This window comes from Ichthyophthirius multifiliis (assembly GCF_000220395.1).
Source record: "Ichthyophthirius multifiliis unplaced genomic scaffold scaff_1120509250857, whole genome shotgun sequence".
NCBI lineage: Eukaryota > Ciliophora > Oligohymenophorea > Hymenostomatida > Ichthyophthirius > Ichthyophthirius multifiliis.
Window position 1 is genome coordinate 51,817 of NW_004086432.1, and position 14,840 is coordinate 66,656.

Consider the following 14,840-nt stretch of genomic DNA (forward strand, 5'->3'; position numbering starts at 1 on the left):
ATAAAAACACAACTAATTGTGCATTATGTAAATAAATTCTAACAATTAAAACATTTTGCATTTAATGTAATAAAGTGTACTGTACCGAATGTCACAAAACACACCACTAAAAAGAACATATAACAATATAAACAGTCCCAAACGTAATGTAAACAATTTAAAACATAGGTTAAACAAACACAAAAATAAACAATGAGTAAAATATTGAGGAAAAAACCCCATATAAAATATAAATTCGTATACCAACAAGTAGTTGTTCCTCAGAAGAAAGTTTAAACGAAGAAATATTTAAACTAATATAAATATAAGAAATCGAAAAATAAAAAATTAATAGTACATTTACTATATCAAAATAAATGGTTGAAGAATTTACAAGTAATAATAATAATTATAATAATACATGCAATAATACAAATAATTATAATAATAATTATACTAATAATTATACATAATAATAATAATAATAATAATAATAATAATAATAATAATAATAATAATAATAATAATAATTTTACATAATTTAATCGTAATTTAATTAAGAAAAAAGCTGCTCAACAATTTATAAAGAAGAAAAAAAAAGATACTTTTTAAATTCAAAGAGAAGAAGAAGAAGAATTTTAATAAAATATAATATAAGAAATACCTTCTTTCTAAAAAAATGATACTTTTCAAGAAATTATTAATAATTTAAATAAATTATCTATTTAGACTTTGTAATTAAAAAGTAAATAATTAATTGAAAAACTTAAAAGCGAGCATTTTAAATATAATTCAAAATTAAAGCCTCTACTTTATAATTTTTAATATTCTAAAGATGAAATCGATAGGATTAACAAATATAAAAAATATGCCATTGAAGGTTTGGAATCTTACTTTGCCAGTATAAAAGATTTATTCTAACACGAATATGATTATAAGATTAAAAAATGTAAAAAAAGGGCAATATTTTTGCATGCTTTGTCCCGATTATAGGCTTAAATAAATTTATATAACAACTGTAAGTCTTCCAATGATTTCTAAGAATTCTTATCTTTTAATTATGATCAATATTTGGATTTTTTAAAGGAAACATTTGATTAAATAATGGCTGAAAATAACTAAATAGGTCCAAAATTTAACATAATCTATGAGAATCTATATGAATTATTCACTTCTTTACAAAACTACATTTCCATATCTATATCGCACAGCCAAAAATACTTCTAACCTCCTTTTCTAATAGAAAATGCAAGCTAAAGTAACGAAATTCCTTTATATTATAACAATATAGATAAAAATCACATATACATATATAATACTTAAGAAAGAATTTTCAAAAAACTGCCAATAAAAAACGCTGAAAAAACAAGTGATTTTTTTAAAAGAAATAATTTTCAAATTTTAAATGACGAAAATTTCATTTATTTTTTGTGCGGGCAAAAATTTAACCTCGAAAAAAACGTATTTTTTCCCTCCAAAAAAAATTTCAAAATCTCCATTAAAGACGGAAATATTTACCAAATATAGAAAATGCCTTATAAAAAAAGTAAATTCGGTTCTATTTTATAAAATAATGAATATATATATATATTCGGCGGGATTTAAAAAAATGAAAAAATAAAAACTAATTCAATAGAAAAATACTCTATAAAGGAAAATAAATGGGAAATACTTCCCTAAACAATGCATAAATATCGCATAAACCCATTATTATCTATTTTTAATAATAATTAAATATATATATTTGGAGGTACTGAGGACAAAGTCAATATTTCTTAATCTATAGAAATATTTTGTTTAAAAGCTTAAAAAATAGTCAATTTCTTAGAAAAGCCATTAAATTATAGATGCTATATTCCCCGTTAACTAGGCTATGCAATATAAATAAATAATGAACAAATTCTACTATTTGGAGGATTTATTGGAAGAAAATAAATTCCTAATAATACTATGCAAATATATAATATAAGTAAAAATTCAGTATTAAATCTTACAAATGAATACCTACCTTAAGGCGTTTTATAGGATTTTTAGGCAGGATAACCAGTTGTTTTTGATGGAAATATTTTCTTTTTGAATACTTTGGTGGCTTAATGTTTTCCGAATTTGTAAATAATGTCCGGAGTTTGTAATGTGTTTTTAATTAATTTCAATTAGTAGTAAATAATATATACTTTTACGTGTAATTGAAGAATAAGTAATAAATATATTTTATTGTATAAATATATAATCATTCTTTTTATTTATATTTATAATTTTAAAATAATTAAGATTATAATTAATTTTTTTGTAAAATTAAAATTTTCAATAATAATAAATTTTATTTAATTTTTTTTATAAAGTATTCATTTATTATTATTTTAAATTATATTATTTTCTTTAAAAAGATTTTGTAAATAAATTATTAAATTAAAAAAACTAGATAAAAAAATTATACAAAGAATAACAATAATAAATATAGATTTTTTATAAATAAAAAAAAATAAAAATATCAGGAAAAAAATTAACCATTATTAATATATTATAAATTTAATCCAACTATTTTTTATTTTTTTAAAGTTGTAAACTATTACTACTAAAAATACTTATTATCATTATTATTAACATTATCATTATCATTATTATTAACATTATCATTATCATTATCATTATCATTATCATTATTATTATTATTATGATTATTATTATTATTATTATTATTATTATTATTATTTTTATTATTATTATTATTTTATTTATTTTTTTAATTACTAGTATATTCTATATTATCTAAATTTTATTACTATTGTAATAGATATAACCTTCTATTACTTAAAATTTAAGCTTTTTAGAATTAATAAAATTCATTAAAATCCATTTAAAAAAGTAAAATATTGACATTTTATTATTTCAAGACATTCATAAATTCCATAACTACTTTCTCAAAATTATCTTTAATATTTAAAATTTAATCCGGAATTTTAAATTTACTTTAAATATCATTTAATTCCATTTCTTAATTTTAGTCATATCCTTATTAAATAATCTATTTAATCTCCAAACAATTCACAATCTCCTAAATTCTTTCCAAAAGTTCTCTAAAATGAAGCAATTATACCTTAACTAATCCACAAAACTATCCTATAATTGCCAAAGCCTTCTCGAATATTGCCAAAACCGTTTCCATTTTCTTCATTTAGGAACATTTTTTGACACAATTATTCTAAAAAAGCCTCATGACTTTCCATAATACCTTCTAAATCTCCTTTTTCTTCAATTTCTTGCATAAATTTCTTCCAAAACCTTTCAATTTCTACAAAAGCATAATCATGGAAATTATTTACAAATAAATTCATTTAATTCCTAATTCCACAAACACATTTTAAAAAGGAATTAAAAAATATATTATATTTTTCCAAAAACTCTTCTTTTTCCAAAAAGCATTTTTTCTTTTTCCTATTCATCTCGAAATTCCTTTAAAACCCCTAAAAATCCCTCCATATAATTCCCAAAAAAAGCCCACATTTTTTCACTCTCCACAAAAAGTTAAAAACACGTTTATATTTCTCCATTTTCCCCACTGAAAAAATGCAATCTACAGGAGCTCCAATTTTATACTCTATACAAAAGACATCCCACCCATTTTGAAAAACGCATTATCTTTTTCCTGAAAAATCAACTAAACAACACCCTAAAACACCTCCTTTTATTTTCAAATTACACATTCTAACTGCATTTTCTACAAATTATACTAGTTAAACTTTCTATATATGTACTGAGCTTTACTCCATATACCCACTTTCCTATATTATTTATAATAAATAATGTAATAAAATCACCTTATTCTTATAATAGAAATAATTTAATGTTCCTTAAATGCACTTTTAGCTCAAATTTGTTATTAAGAGCGTCTAATAGTTACTTGTTAGTCTATTTATAAGCCTCATTTAACCATCAAGGGAACTCTTCTTCCAAATCCTCTCGGTTCTTAGCATTTAGCAAATTTAAATTGACCTTCCAATCCCCTTATTCGCATATTTTCTGTAAAAAGATTACACTCTTTCCCACATTAAAGGCTCTCTGAACCTCCCTCTAACGCAAAAAGCACGGAATCTACTAAAAATTGATCTAAAACTTCCCATTCCATATAAATTCAGAGTAATATTTGGCTTATTCCTATTCCAAAAATCCTTCTTTGATAAAAAAAGCTTATCCAAAATCTACTAAACTGCCATAAAAAATCCATTAATTAACCTACAAATTAAAACTGGCCAAAGCTTTCTCTAATAGCCTTCCAAAGAGTTATTTTACATCTAAATTTCCAGTCTATAAATAAACATAAATCTAAGAAATAATCTACATTCCTTCACTACCTTTAGAAGCCTCAATAATTACAAAAATCCACTTTAATTTTTCCAATCCTTCCTAAATCCACAAAATGATCTAAGAAAATTTCATATTTTATTTCTAGTTTTCCAAAACTACTATAAGTCTATAATATTCATTTAATTCGGTTCTTAATTATTAATTTAAGGCTTACCGGATTTTATCTATTGATTAAACTTGCAAATAACTTTCGATTTTTTAATATAATTAGGCTAATTGGGATATTTTAGAGATTATTTAGGCAAAAGAAGTACTCTAAATCTCATATGTAGGATCTAATTGATATTTTTTTTCTTTTTAATTGAATTTTATATATGTTCCGTCAATTTATTAAAGGACGAAAATTAAGTCTTTTATTAAATTTTCTTCAGTTATTTTTTAAGTGCTTTTTTTGTTAAATTTTTAATGGGAATTCTATATACTTTCTTATGTACTATTTAAAGTCAAATTATTCTTATTATTTTTATCGTTTACCAAAGGTGAAAAACAGCGCGAAATCTATAAAATCTTTTAAGGAATTTCATTTGAATTTGTTAATAAAAATAATAAATGTAATATTTTTTCTTTGTTTTTTAATATTTTTTTCTATTCTAATGTATTTAATAAACCTTATAAATTCTCCCTTTCTAAAGGAGATTTTACTTATAAAAGAACACTTTATATAATATTTGGATTATATATATATGGAGAAGATTAATGAATTGAAAGATTTCTCATAAAATAACTTAAGTATTGGTTTAAAGTTTACTCTTTTATCTTTTTTGGCATTATTTATTATATTAAATTGTATATTAATTATGTATTTGGATTTCCTTCATTATATTTTGGACAAGTTGGACTTATTAAATTCATTTTTTTATTTTTTTTTGCTTTTTTTATTTTATTTAATTTATTTTTTTTTTAAAAAAAAAATAAAAAAATTTAAAACTTTTTTTTTTTTTTTTTAAAAAAAAAATACACTTTTTTTTTTATAACAAAAAAAAAATATTTCAATTTCAATATCAGATAAATTTGCCATATTATATATATATATATATATTTTATATATATATATATAAAAAAATATCATTATTATATTTTTCTACTATAATTATTTTCAAAAGAACTAAAAAGCTCGTCATTAAAATTTTATAACTAAAAGAAAGGATTACTCATTCCTTATATGTATTCTTCATTAATAATATTTTATATTATCTATATTTGATCATTTTTAACATATTCTGATAATTCATTATTACTTTTTTCTTAAAATAAATTTAAATCTTCTTCTTCTTATTATTATTAATCTCTACTATATATATTTTTAATAATTTGAAATAAATTTTTATCTAATTTTTATAAGGCAGAATCTAAAAAATGTTTCTAAGAATTTATTTTTGGATTAATTAAAAAAATATTTTAGTAAGAAATTTATTTTTAGCTTTTTAATCCTTCTTATTATTCATTTAAAAAAAAATTGAATTCTTCGTTTTTTTGTATTATAAAAGAATTTTATAATAAAATTTAAGATCGGGTTTATTTATTTTAAATAAAACTTTTTAAAAAATAATCAGTTTATAGACATAACTTAAAATTTTAAAAGTCAAAATCATTAAAGTTTTAGATAAAACTATGATTTTTAATAAAATCTATTAATAAAAAACTATCTTAATAATATTTATTATGTATTTCTTATATTTTATATAATTATTCTAAATTATAATTTTCTATTTTTTCTGATATTTAAAAATAATAATGAAATAAAAAAAAAAAACTAAAAATAGAATAATTTATATAAATATATACATAAAAATATGATTATAATCATTTAAATTGATCCATAAAAATTTAAAATAGAAATTAAAAGTAATTAAAAGCAATATTAATTAACTTAAAATTCTAAATATCCCCTTTTAAATATTTCTTTGGTTTTATAAAATAAATAAATAGATAAATAAATTAGTATTTACATTTTTCATTTGTTTATGATAAATCAATTATAATATTATAAACATTCTAATAGTTTTAGAATTCATTTATTATTGTATTAAAAGACATTTTATCTAAAATAGCTAATTTTTCTTATTTATTTACAATATTAAAGCTTGAATATTTTAAATTATATAATCTACTTTTTTACTTAATCAATTTAAAATATTTTTTTATAAATTCATCAATTCTAGGAATATCTTTTTTCTCCAAAAAATTTAAATAAAATAATAATTTTTATTTTATTTTTTTGATTACAATTATATTATTATAAGTTTCTCATTTATTCATTTAATTTAAAATTATCTACTTGAGGAATATTTAAGTTTTATATTTCTTTAATAAAGCATCTCAATTCTACACATCTATCTAATAATATTAAATTCTTTAATAAATAATTCCATTTATTATTTGATTCGCTAAATTATAATTTTGTAACTATTACTTTGAATGCTTTTTCAGCATTTGTTTCTTAATCATCTCCTTAAAAGCTTTTTATTATTTCTTATATTATATGTATTTTTTATTTTTAAATCTTATATTTTACATTAAATATCATTTTCTGATGCTGGTTCAAAATCTCCACTAAATGTAGCTCTTAATCTTGCCTATAAAAATAATATATATAATATATATATATATATATATATAATATATATTTATACATATAAATTTGATTTTTTACCTATTCAAATTTTGTTTATGCTCCAATTGAAAAGCAATGTCTAATAAAAGATATAATCATTTTTTATTTATTTTTAAATAAAAAATAAAAAATAAAAATAAAATATATTTTAAAAATAAAATTAAGGATTAAAAATTTAAATATTTAAAATTAAAAAATAGAAAAAAACATTTTACTAAAAATAAAAATAAAAAAATTTCAAATTATTTAAAAAAGTGCATAAAGTAATTAAATATATATTTTTATATAATTAATTCAAATATTATTACTTTCATATATATTATTACTACTATATTTTTTTATAATTTCCTCAACTTCTTTATTCTAATAAATAGTAAAATCTGAATAATAGTTATTTTTCTGATTAATATTATAATTTTTATCATTTAAATCATTATTTTTCTAATTAAAATAATTATTTTTCTCATTAAAATTATTATTATTATTGCCATTTAAATTATAATTATAATTAATATCAGTATAATTATTATTATTATCATTAAAATTATAATTATTATAATTAAAATTATTATTTTTCTCATTATAATTAATATCATTAAAATTATTATTTTTATAAATAAAATTATTATTATTAATCTCATTAAAATTATTATTTTTCATATTATAATTATTATTTTTCTCATTAATATTATAATGTTTATAATTAAAATTATCTTTAATTTCATTAAAATTTTAATTATTATAATTAAAACTATTATTTTTCTCATTAAATTTATTATTATTTTCATTAATATTATTATTTTTATCATTACAATTATCAAAAGTATCTCCTCTTTCAATTTAATTATTATCTTTTTAAATTAACTCTTCTAAATCAAAACTAGTCAGACTACATTATTTTCTATTATTATATCTTTTCATATAATTATTATTTACTTTTACATTTTAAATAATATTTTTAGTTATAATGTCATCATCATATTTCATATTATGATTATAACTAGATATAAAATTACAAAACCTACTTTCCAATTAATTACTATTATTATTATAAACATTATTATTATTATGAGTATATCCTAAAAAATCACTATTTCTCATTTTCTAAGATTAATCTTTATTCTATTACTAAACTTAAAAACTATATTATTATAATTATTAATGTTATTAATTTTTTTATAATGGTAAAGGGGATTTACTTCTTTAATTTGAACAAGCTTTATAATCATAAGGATCATCTTTAAAATCATTTTAATTAATTTATTAATTCATCATATACTATTCTTTTCTAGAAGGCGTTTTAGAATTAAATCTATAATATCCTAATCCATTCCTACAAGGAGAAATATCACAAATGTTTTCATTTTCATAATTTTAATTTTAAATTAAATTAATATTTTCTAAAACATTATTTTCAAAATTTTTATGATTTTCAGGTGAAACCTATTTTTTTTTTAATAAAAATCAGATATCTTTCTCTTTTCATTTTAAAATAAACTAATTTAATTATCATTTTCTTCTTTTTTTTTTATTATATTATTTTTCTATTCACTATATCTTTAACTATTAATCTAAAGACAACTTTTATTACTAAAAATCTAATATTATATATTTTGTTATTAATAATATTTCTACATTTCCTAAAATTCTAAAATAGTTTACTTACTCTTCATTTTTTCTATTAATCTTTTAATTTCATGTTTCTAATAAGAGGGTAAAAGATTATCTTCCTTATTAGATCTAACAATATTAACCTAAAGCTCAGGTTTATTTAGGAAATCATTAAATTTTCCTATATCTCTACAGCTTTTTTCTTTATAAAAATGTACATTTTACATATAAAATTCATCCCAATTTTTATTTTTTTAATATTAAAGCGAATTTTTTTAGAAACCCTATATTTTTTCGCAAATATCAATAATAAAAGCACTATTACCCTATTTAGGTTAATAATATTCAATTATTATTTCCTATATTTATAATTCTTATATTATGTATTTTTATATTTTTCCTTCTGTTTTTCCTTCCTAAAAAATAAAACCAAAAATCTACTTTATAATCTAATGTAACATATTATTATGTTCTTACTCCAAAAGTATATTTATAACTACTTCTATAACCTAATTTTCGATAATCCCATCAATAATAACAGGGAACCCTATATGTAAAAGCTATTCTATAATCTTAAGTACGTTTATCTTCAACAAATTACACTTTCTATCTTTTTTTGGCTTAAAATATCCTTCAAAAAGCTCATTATTTTACCAAAATTACTCACCAAAGGCTAGTTTTAATACTGATTTAGCATAATATTGTAATACTGTGAGTCTTCAGTATAATTTTTAAGAAATTAAGCACCGTTAAACGCATAGTATTTAGTTAATTCTAGAATGATCTCGCTAATTTAAGTTCTCGTGTCAATTTTTTCACTTTTAAAATTTTAAAACAATAAATCAACAAAAACCTAAGAACAAAAAAATTCAATTAATTACTAGCCGTCTTGTATATAGAAATATTTTTTAATAGTTTCGACATATAAATTCTAAATATTTTTTTATTCTTCAATGTTTAAAAAATCAAAATTTTTTAAAATTTTTAATAAAAATTCAATTTTTTTATCAATTAAATTTAATTTTACTTTGTTTCTTTCCACTAAAAATACATTTTTTAAAAATTCACCTTTTATATAATATATATAAATATGTAAATATATATATATAAATAATTATATATATATATATATATATATATATATATATTATAATATATATATATATTATTAATTTAATTTACTTATAGATTCAATATATAAATGTTTTATTATTTTATTTATATTATTAAATGTAAATTCAACTACTATATTAGGATTTATTTCTAGTAATTTAGTTAACAATTTAGACCAATAACCTGCTTATACATAATTTAATGGAATAGATTAATCCAAAAATTTCTAAAGTTATTCAAAATATATATCTTAATCAGCTTTATTTGTGAAAAATTATTACAAAATAAATTAAACATCAAGTAAATTATTTGATATTTATGGATATTTATATGTTATATTTAAGTTTTATGTATTTTAGGATTCTTAAGAAATATATTTTATCAATTTTTTTATTGCAACAGGATTATTTTGGAAATAAGATTTTAATTTTTAATTTCTGTCAGTTTATAAATCGTTTACTAATTAATCATCGAAATCTAAAAGGATATCTAGTAATTAATCATCATCTTTTGAATAATTTTAAAAAACTTAATTATATCTGGATGACATTTTTTTTTTGTTTTAATAATAATATAATAATATTTATAAATATTTTTTTTATTTATTTTATAAATTATTTATGTGTTTTTTTTTATTTTTATACATATTTTATTTTTTTTAAATAAAATGCTTTAATTTATGGTAAGATTAAAATATTAAAAAAAAAAAAAAATTTAATAAATAAAATTTTTAATATATATTTAGATGAAATTTTTTATTTTTATTTATTTTTTTTATTAAAAAAAACTATTATATTTAAAATATGATTTAAATTTACTATAATTAAAATTCAATTAAGATAATATTTTTATTTATAAAAAAAAGATAGTTATATAATTATATTATTATAATTACAAAAAATTATTAAAATCTATTAATTTGTAATAAAAAGAATGTAAATTTAAATATAATTTAAAAATTATAAATTAATTCTTTTATATAATTTTATAAGTTTAAAAATAATAATTTAAACAAATAAATTTTATTAATAATTTATTTTTAAAAAAATTAAAATGGTTTTTTTATAAATTGAAAATATATTTTTTTTATTAAAAATATAAAAAAAAAAAAAAAAAAATTAAAATAGAAATATAAAAATAAATTTAAAAATAAAAATAAAAAATATATAAATATATAATAAATAAATATATAAATAAATAATATAATATATAAAAATATAAATATATATATATATATTTATTTTTTTATAAAAAAACTTTTTAAAATAAAATATTTCATATTTTTATTAAAATATATATATTTTTTAGTAATATTTATAAAATTTTATCAAAAAATATATAAACATAAACAAATCGAAATTACTTATTTAATAAAAAAAAAAATTAAAAATATTAATATAAAAATTAAAACAGCATTAAAATTTCAAAATTAATCAAAAAAAATATCAAAAATTTTATAATTTAAAAATATTTTTTTTTTTTTTTTTAAATATATTATTTAATTTAATAATTCATTATTATTTATTTAATTTATTAAAAAAATTACAAAACTTTTTTCCTAAAAGTTTTGATTTATATTATTCATCTATTTAAAATAATTTCTAATAACAAATATAATCAATATCAGAAAACAATTTCAAATATTCCTTAGCATAAATTTATAAGCTATTTTATTCTTTATACATTTTCAATATAATTTTCTAAAGAAAAAATAATCAATCATATAAATAAATAAATATATAATTTTTATATTTAATAAATACTTTAATTATAACATATATAATATTTTTTTAAATAAATCTACCTAATTTTCTGATTATTATCCATTTAATATTAATAAAGGGAAATAAAACTTTTATTATTATTCATTTTAAAATTATTTCTATTATTATTCTTTGTTTCTTTATAAAAGCAAATTAACAGTTAAAAACTAATTTACTTATCCTTATAGAAGTTTAATCTTTTACTATATTTTTTCTTTTATTTTTTCTAATTAATCTTAATATTTTTTAGATTCTTTCCAAATATCACTTTTAAGACATTTACCTTAATAACAAATTTCAAAATTAAAAATTTAATTAATAAAATATACCTATTAAATTTGTAGTATTTATACAAAAAACTTTTTTTCCTTTTTTCTATATTACATCTGAAGCAATTAAAACATTTAAAGAATCATAGACTCTTCTTTTGATATTTAATTCAAGTTTAAGCTATATATTTTTAAATTATTAATAAAAAAATATTAAATGAATATATATTTATTAATATATAAATAAAGAAATTTATATATATTTAATTTATTAAATAATTTATATATTTATTGTTCACGAATTCTTAATCAGATAAATTTTTCTATTTCAATCTTAAATTTTTAATAAGACAATTAGCTACTTCTTTATAACTTGTGGTTTTCTATTTTTGGACAATTTATTTAACTTATAAAGATAAACTTCTTAATCCCATATTTAACTCATTATTACCTTATTATTGAAGTGTTCCGAATTATGTAACTATTTATTTCATTATTTAATTTAAATTTATATATTTTAATATATTAATTTAAAAAATTATATACTTTCATCAAATAATTTTTCTTAATTAATTTATTTATTTAGTTCATTTTAGCTATAAGTAAATATTTAATTAAAAATAGAATTTTTTTAAGTAGCAAAAGAAGAATATTTATCTATTATTTCGTTGATATTTTTAGGTGTACTTTAATTATTATTATTATTATTATAATTCCACATATCCAATATACCTTCATTTTAATAAAGCTAAGAATTATTATTATTTTAAGTTTAAAATTATTTAAAACCATTATTTTAAGAAATATTTAAATTATTTAAAATTGTTTAAGAATTATAAAAATTGCTATTTTATTTACTTTAAAAAATATTTTCTTTATTATTAAAAAAATAATTATTTGGATCTTAGGAATTATTAAATTTTAATTCGAATTTTTTACTATCATTTTTATTTTATTTCTTTTATAATAAAATTTATAATTCAAATTCAGGCTCTTCTTAAAAATTACTTTTATCCTCTTACTTACATATCTTTTTATTTTTATTATTTTAAAATATAAAATCAAATCCTCTTGCATTTTAATCGTTTATATTTTCATCTATATTATTTTGTACTTCGTTTATATTATCAACTACATATAATTATGTTTTCATTTACAAAAAAATTTTTATCGGCTTATTTTTATAGGTTGAATTTTATTTTTTGGATATTTTTTTTTTTTTTTATTTATTTATTTTAATTTTTTTTTTTTTTTTTTTATGATTTTTTGTTTTGTTTTTTTTTATAAACTTTATTTTTTATATTTTTTTTTTCAAAATTTTTTATATAAGTTGAATACAAAATTCTAAACCGCGAAAAAAAATGCAGTTATCAAAAAAAAAAAAAGGCGCTTTTTATATACTTAAATTTTTATTACTTTATTGTAAAATTAACGATATAGGAAAAAATATGTTTTCAATAAGAATATTTATAATAATAAACATTATTTAATTTTGTTTTTTAATTTTTTTTAGGAAAATGCAAAATTATAATTAAAAAAAGTCATCATTTTTAAAATTTAAAATTATTTTTATAATTATATTATTTTAAAGATTTATCGATAAAATTAAAAAAATAAAACACATAAAATATTTAAAATATTATAATATTTTAATTATTATTATATTTAATTCTTTTAAAATTTTTTTAAGTATTCGTTAAAAATTTAAAAATTTTTTAAAAAAAATAATAAAATAATTATTTTAGAAAAAATAAAATTAAATAAATAAATATTTATATTATTTAAAACTTTTTATTAAAAATTTTATATTATATTAATGTATAGATTATATAATGAAAAATAATAATTTACTCTTATTAAATTAATAAAAAATGAAAAAAAAAAAATATATAAATAAAATAATAATATTATTTATATATTTATTTAATTATAATTGCTATTATATAGTTTTATTTTCTTATAATATTTATTTAAAAATAAATATTTAACATATTAATTATTTTCTCTTTTTTTTTATAATTATATTACTCTAAAGTTTAATTATTTATTATATAAAGATATACATTAAAATATTATTTTCAAGTATTTATCATTTAATTTCGTAGAAAATTTAATTTTAATAATTTATAATTTATAAGCTTTTATTCAAAATATTTTTACTTTATTATTATTATTAAATCAGATGAGTATTTTATTATTTAATATGAATTCTTGTTTATTTCTTTTATTTTTTACAGTTTTAATAATAATCTATATGAATATAAATGATTTAACTGATTATTAATTATATAATGTTTCTAATTTTTTCTTATTTCAATATTATACAAAAAATATTATAAATAAATATTTTAATATTATGATTACTTTAAAAATTAACGCATACGATTATAAAGCTATTATATATATTTTATAATAATTAATATAAAATTAAAATATTTTATTTAAATTTATGTATCTAATACATTAATTTTATCGAATTTTTTAATAATTATATGAAGAGGTAATAAAAATATATTTGATAATAAAAAATTTTTTTTTAATATTTATATCAATTATAATGTTATTTTAGTTTAATTCAGATAATAAAATAAATATTTTTTTTTAAATAAATTTTTTTATTAATTACATTAATTTATTATATATAATTATATAAAAATTAAAATAAAATAATATTTAATATATTTTGTTTTATATTATATTTTATTATAGATATATATAAATCATAAATTTATACTAACTAAATAAAATTAGAATTTAATAAGAAAAAATATTATTTTATATATATTTTTGATATAATTAAAATAATAATTATATTAATAAAATTTTATATTAGATTAAATAAAATATAAAAAAAATTAATTTAATATATTTTAAAAATAACTTATATTTTTTATTAGGAAAAAAATCTTTTATATATTATTTTATTTTAGATAAAAAAAAAATCATAATTTTATATATATTATTTTTAAAAAATACATATAATAAAATAATTAACTAATTATAAGTAAAAAAATATTTCTATATTTAACATTAAATAAGATAAATAATATAACTAAAAATTTATTTATAGAAAAACTATATATATAAATATAAATATATATATATATATATATATATATATATATA

The 14,840-nt window shown here is 15.5% G+C and overlaps 1 protein-coding gene across 1 annotated transcript, besides 32 other annotated features; it reads right to left on the reverse strand. All coding sequences in view use genetic code 6, as the record gives it.

Annotated features, from left to right (window-relative positions):
- Nucleotides 1–376: 376 nt before the first annotated feature.
- Nucleotides 377–510: a microsatellite.
- A 2,054-nt stretch (nt 511–2,564) lies between these two features.
- Nucleotides 2,565–2,715: a microsatellite.
- Nucleotides 2,639–2,725: a microsatellite.
- A 259-nt stretch (nt 2,726–2,984) lies between these two features.
- IMG5_102990 (hypothetical protein) lies at nt 2,985–3,314 on the reverse strand (the record flags this gene model as incomplete). Its single annotated transcript, XM_004035183.1, has 1 exon — nt 2,985–3,314. One exon carries the CDS (start codon nt 3,312–3,314, stop codon nt 2,985–2,987), a length of 330 nt encoding a protein of 109 aa, XP_004035231.1.
- Nucleotides 3,315–5,360: 2,046 nt separating this feature from the next.
- Nucleotides 5,361–5,401: a microsatellite.
- A 1,530-nt stretch (nt 5,402–6,931) lies between these two features.
- Nucleotides 6,932–6,982: a microsatellite.
- An 86-nt stretch (nt 6,983–7,068) lies between these two features.
- Nucleotides 7,069–7,163: a microsatellite.
- A 186-nt stretch (nt 7,164–7,349) lies between these two features.
- Nucleotides 7,350–7,776: a microsatellite.
- Nucleotides 7,454–7,593: a microsatellite.
- Nucleotides 7,481–7,566: a microsatellite.
- Nucleotides 7,777–9,641: 1,865 nt separating the features above from the next.
- Nucleotides 9,642–9,735: a microsatellite.
- A 537-nt stretch (nt 9,736–10,272) lies between these two features.
- Nucleotides 10,273–10,343: a microsatellite.
- A 429-nt stretch (nt 10,344–10,772) lies between these two features.
- Nucleotides 10,773–10,906: a microsatellite.
- Nucleotides 10,773–10,910: a microsatellite.
- Nucleotides 10,782–10,847: a microsatellite.
- Nucleotides 10,804–10,919: a microsatellite.
- Nucleotides 10,810–10,914: a microsatellite.
- Nucleotides 10,836–10,906: a microsatellite.
- Nucleotides 10,843–10,918: a microsatellite.
- Nucleotides 10,845–10,919: a microsatellite.
- Nucleotides 10,920–10,948: 29 nt separating this feature from the next.
- Nucleotides 10,949–10,987: a microsatellite.
- Nucleotides 10,988–12,485: 1,498 nt separating this feature from the next.
- Nucleotides 12,486–12,551: a microsatellite.
- Nucleotides 12,552–12,560: 9 nt separating this feature from the next.
- Nucleotides 12,561–12,603: a microsatellite.
- A 305-nt stretch (nt 12,604–12,908) lies between these two features.
- Nucleotides 12,909–13,026: a microsatellite.
- Nucleotides 12,922–13,026: a microsatellite.
- Nucleotides 12,923–13,026: a microsatellite.
- Nucleotides 12,924–12,997: a microsatellite.
- Nucleotides 12,928–12,999: a microsatellite.
- A 314-nt stretch (nt 13,027–13,340) lies between the features above and the next one.
- Nucleotides 13,341–13,383: a microsatellite.
- A 646-nt stretch (nt 13,384–14,029) lies between these two features.
- Nucleotides 14,030–14,062: a microsatellite.
- A 237-nt stretch (nt 14,063–14,299) lies between these two features.
- Nucleotides 14,300–14,336: a microsatellite.
- A 175-nt stretch (nt 14,337–14,511) lies between these two features.
- Nucleotides 14,512–14,560: a microsatellite.
- Nucleotides 14,561–14,790: 230 nt separating this feature from the next.
- Nucleotides 14,791–14,840: a microsatellite.